At 41.9% G+C, this 5000-nt stretch overlaps 1 protein-coding gene across 2 annotated transcripts in view; it reads left to right on the top strand.

The window, feature by feature from the left end:
* Positions 1-5000, top strand: part of ulk3 (unc-51 like kinase 3) — a 17244-nt gene that overhangs the window by 6457 nt on the left and 5787 nt on the right. For both annotated transcript variants that reach the window (XM_082182374.1, XM_082182375.1), the window contains exons 11-12: positions 271-335; positions 753-831. In XM_082182374.1, the coding sequence (XP_082038500.1) occupies positions 271-335; positions 753-831 (144 nt within the window). The remainder of the gene's footprint in view (positions 1-270; positions 336-752; positions 832-5000) is intronic.

Below are 5000 nucleotides of genomic sequence, written 5' to 3' on the forward strand. Positions count from 1 at the left end.
AAGAAGAAACACTTCAGCAAAACATGATCAGCTCAAAGTGTCTTTATGATGTGTATAAATGTCACTGGTAGTCGCTTTATGAAGAGTTTCTGGGTATAATATGTCACAGTTTACTTTATTTTGCTCTCCTCACTTCATAACTGAACTAATAGTGTCCTGATCACACTAGTGAAGAATATCAGAAATGATATCTGGTGTGTGAGTAATGTTTGGTCTGAGTGTATCTATCATCATAATCCAGCAGTGACTGATGTTATGTTCATTTCACAGAAATGTCCAGAGATCAGCCGCGTTTACTGGTCGCACTGGAAGTAGCATCCACTGCTGTTGCCCGGGTACGTGTAATAATGGCTCATTTACACTAATAATACATCCTCAACTACACACACTCTTCATCAGTGAACATCTGGGTCTAAACTCTTGGTGCTTTTCTAGATAGTGCCTTAAAACTTGAGAAAGCAAGTAAATTTTTCCTGATCATATTACGCCTATCCTAGCATCACATCACACCTATCCTAGCATCACATCACACCTATCCTAGCATCACATCACACCTATCCTAGCATCACTTCACGCCTATCCTAGCATCACATCACACCTATCCTAGCATCACTTCACCGGCTGCCGGTTCGTTTTAGGGTTGATAAAAAAAATGTTTTTAAAAAGAAGAACTGAATTGAATTTGCATATGTGTCATGTGAGCTGCAGTGTTGCATGATGGGTAATGTAGTTGCGATGGGCTGTGTGTGCAGGAGGAGAGCGGAGCGGAGGACTACGACACTCTTGATCTATACCAGCAGAGTTTGGGCGAACTACTCTTGGCACTGGCGGGTAAAGTCACACACACACACACACACACACACACACAAAACACCCCAGTCCAGATGTGGCGATGAGTGTGTGCCAGGACGGCGTGTGTGGTATGATCTCGCTGCCATCTGGACCTCATTGAGATCAGCTCTCTGTGTTATTAAATACTGAAACGAATGAAAACTGTTATCTCTTCAAGCACTCGAGGCCTGAGGATGAAGTGAGCTCACCGCTAATGCCAGCGCTAGGCTAGTCAAAACACAGACGCTCCAGGGCTCCATGTGCCAGACTCGGGCAGAACAAGCCTGGATGTGAAACGTTTCTTCATAACTCAGTTCTTAAGGCCCGTTTACACCCAGGACCATAACCATAAAGATATAGTTCTAAAAATAGTTCTCAATATTAAACACTCGCAGAGTTCACACCACAGCTAGAACGATAACGATATATCGTTGGGATCACTTTCAGAATGATTCTTTATGGCTGTTGAACGATAAAACACTGGCAGCCAATCAGAATCGATTCTAATTTAACGGCTCGCGCATTTAAAATGGCAGACGACATCGTGGAGAAGTTACTCGCCCATCCAGAAAACCCCAGCACTGTTGGACAAGTCAAGCTTTTCAAGAAAATGGAAAACAATCGTTTTGAGAAGTACCTCAGGTGTCCAGCGCTCGTTTCCACAACACTGTCTTGCTTTTATTCCACTATTTTGACTCCGTCAGCTAAACTCACTGTCGATTATTAGCTCATCACGCTAGCTTCACTCGTAGCTTAGCATGCTGAGGACATGTGCTGGTTAAAGCCTGTAAATTCAACAAGAACAGCAGAAACATGTTCAAAGATGCTGTACACACTTTGAAACCGCAGCGCACAAGCTTAGAACAAACACACTGTTATCGTTCGTTAGTGTGGACGCAAATATAGTTATCGTTATCATTATAGTTATAGTTATGGTTATCGTTATTGCTCTTGGTGTGAACGGCCCTTTACTCTGCTCTTCTGGGTAGTCTCAGGGGTTTGAAGGTCTATGAGGGAAAGTTATGAAGTTTGGCACAGAGATAGAGGACAGTCTGAACATTAACCATAGCAAATTCTCTAACTCAGTCGCTCTAGCGCCACCTACTGTACAAAGTTGCACTCACGTTTATGTTGATAACTTTTGAACCATAAGGGCTAGAAACAAAATAATTTTTCCATCTGATTCCTTGGCTCAAGATTATTCTATTGCACCATATGATTGTAATTGTAATTTTAATTAATTTTCACGAAAATCGAACCAGATCATCTTCAGACCAAAAAGCTATGACATTTAACTGTGTTATTTTCGTCAACAACATTTTTAAGATTTTTTTGTTATGTCTCATCAGTTAATAAATCTGTGTCTCTATTACATGTTCAAACTTTAAAATCATTCATATGAGCAGGTTAATAGATGTTTTCTCTGGGAGATTATAATGGGTTTAGAAATTTTAGAGAAACTCTAAATGAATGCATTAGAATTTAACTAAACCAATTAGATCTACTGTAGATTTAGTCGACTAAAATCTTATTGTATTTCATCGACTAAAACTAAATCAATTCAGATGACTAAAATATGACTTAAAACTAAATGGCATTTTAGTCGAAAGACTATGACTAAAACTAAATCAAAATTTGCTGTCAAAATGAACACTGGAATTGAACTAGATTCATCGGATCGTTCTCGGAGAATGTGCAAACGAAGTCGTCGAAGAGCACGCCAACATGAACGCGAGGCGATATCTCCGCAACGCTTTTGCCTATTCTGACCAAACTTGGTGTGTGTTTTAACATCCATGACCTGAGGTTACCTGCACAGTTTCGGCACAGTGCCACCTAGTGGTCGGGAAATATGGACATTTTTGCGGTTTGGCCAAAAATCACTCAACGGGTCTCTTTAGATTCGAGATGCAGAGTCGAACGATTCCCAGTTATCCCATATCGGCCATTGTGAATTTTGTCTTAAAATGCTATATTTTACTAACACTTTGGCGTATCATAACGAAACTCAATATGTGTCTTCGGCACCATGACCTATACAGTACTCAAAAAGTTTCCTTTGACCCTTTTGGTCAAAAGTTATAATGAAATTTCCAAAAATGTTAATAACTTTTGATGAAATATTGTAATGAAACTTGTCTTAATATATTCCTTGGGTCGTCCGAGAACATAGATACCAATTTTGCCACAGTCGGCCAAACTTCCTGTCCACCGTTTTAGCCGCGTTTCCACCGAAATTACCCGGAACAATTTGTCCCAGGAACTTTTATCCCAGGAAGTTTTTTTGCCCCAGACCGGTTGCTTTCTGCGTTTACACCGCGGTCTAAAGTACCGGGAAGGTAAACTACGCGCAACTGCTCCTCCCAGTCTGCGACGGACAGTAATCAGTTGCGCCACATTTATAATAAGTATGGAGGAGATTCAAACTGTGCTGCAGTTATGTATTGGTTTACTAATGAGGTAATAAACAAAACAAAATAGACGAGCACTGATACTAAAGCGTGTTCAGAAAGTATGTTATCAGTTATTGTGAGATGCCTGGGACGAACGCGCAAAAATTTCCTCTTTCGCAAATACGCTTAAAAAAAGCCTGAACCACGTCTATCAATCATAAATAGTGACAGTCTTGTAAATAGTTGTTTGTTACTAACCTCAAAGCGCTATTTCAATCCTGTTATAGTAAATTTGTAACATGGTTTGGAGTGCCTTGCAATAGATGACAATGTGTAAACATAATGACTTAATAATAAAAGCTGTGGCAGAAAAGAGACGAGCACTGATAAAGCGTGTTCAGTAAGCTCGTAATGCTAACGTTAGATATACGATTGTATGTTATCAGCTTTGCGGACATTGACCGTGAGATGGCTGGGACGAACGCGCAGAAAGTTTCCTCTTCCACAAATACCCTTAATAAAGCCTGAAACTCGTCGCCAGTCCACCAGTTTTTTTTATTAAATTCCATATTTGCAGACAGACAACTCTTACTGCATGAAGCCACAACACGAACCGCAATAGATTTTTTAAAAAGGGAGGTTAAAAATAAATAAATGCTGCGTGGTGTCATCCAACCAAAATGTGGCGTGAACACAACCAATCAGCTTGTGCAGCGCACAAGTCCCACCCCTGAAAGTTCCTGAACTTTGAAAAGGCCAATTTATACTTCTGCGTCGGGTGCGCGTAGAAGGTACGGCGTAGCATACGCATTGACGTGTACCATACGTCGTACCCTGACGCGCACCTCCTCAAAAATGTAACTACGCGACGCGGACCGCAAGATCTGTGATTGGTCGGCTGGATAGCATCGCGTTTCCTCCTACCCATTTCCGGAATGATCTTCTGCACTCTGCACCGCCCGCCCGCCATTTTTAAATTCCGAAGATCAGTGAAGAGCCATGGAAATAGACCAAGTGACCGAGAGATTGCTTGAAGAAGTGCGGAAATACAGCCATCTGTATGACTCCTTCAGTCGCCATTGCTCGTAGAAACCTAAACTCAAAACAGCCGCGAGGAATGTAAACACAGTGGAACTGGAACATTAAAACCCACCCGCGCCAACTAGCGTTTCGGCGGTGTAACTGCAGAGCAACACAGACATTCGCAGAAGTATAAATGCTCACGACGGCGTCGCCTACGTGCGTACCCTACGACGTACACTACGGCGTACACTCGACGCAGAAGTATAAATTGGCCTTGAGCAGGGACTATCGGAGGGGGAAATATTTACCCGGAACTTCATTTAGACTCTGGTTCCTGCGGTGTAAACACATCGAGTACCAGCCCAAAGTTCCTAGTTCCTGGGGAAAGTTCCTGCGGTGGAAACGCGGCTTTTGATTTTCTTTAAAAATCTACTTTTTCAAACTTCTCCTAGAAGGTTTGTTCGATTTTCATCAAATTCGAGTCAGATCATCTTCAGATCATCAATGCCGGCAAAAAGGTTTTCGTGTTGATAGAAGAAACCGTTTGTGTACAGCGCATCGACTAAGTTGACGAAAATGCGACAAAATCGCATCGACGGCATGATGTCAAAACGACTGGATCTCTACAATGCTTTGGCATATTGACACCAAGCGTTGTCATTGTCACCTGACTCTGACCACACCACATCAGTTTAGTCACAGCGCCACCTGTTGGTCGAAAATGATAGTGACTGTATTCATGATTTTTCAGGC

This window comes from Leuciscus leuciscus (assembly GCF_965113295.1).
Source record: "Leuciscus leuciscus genome assembly, chromosome: 10".
NCBI classification, from domain to species: Eukaryota; Metazoa; Chordata; class Actinopteri; order Cypriniformes; family Leuciscidae; genus Leuciscus; species Leuciscus leuciscus.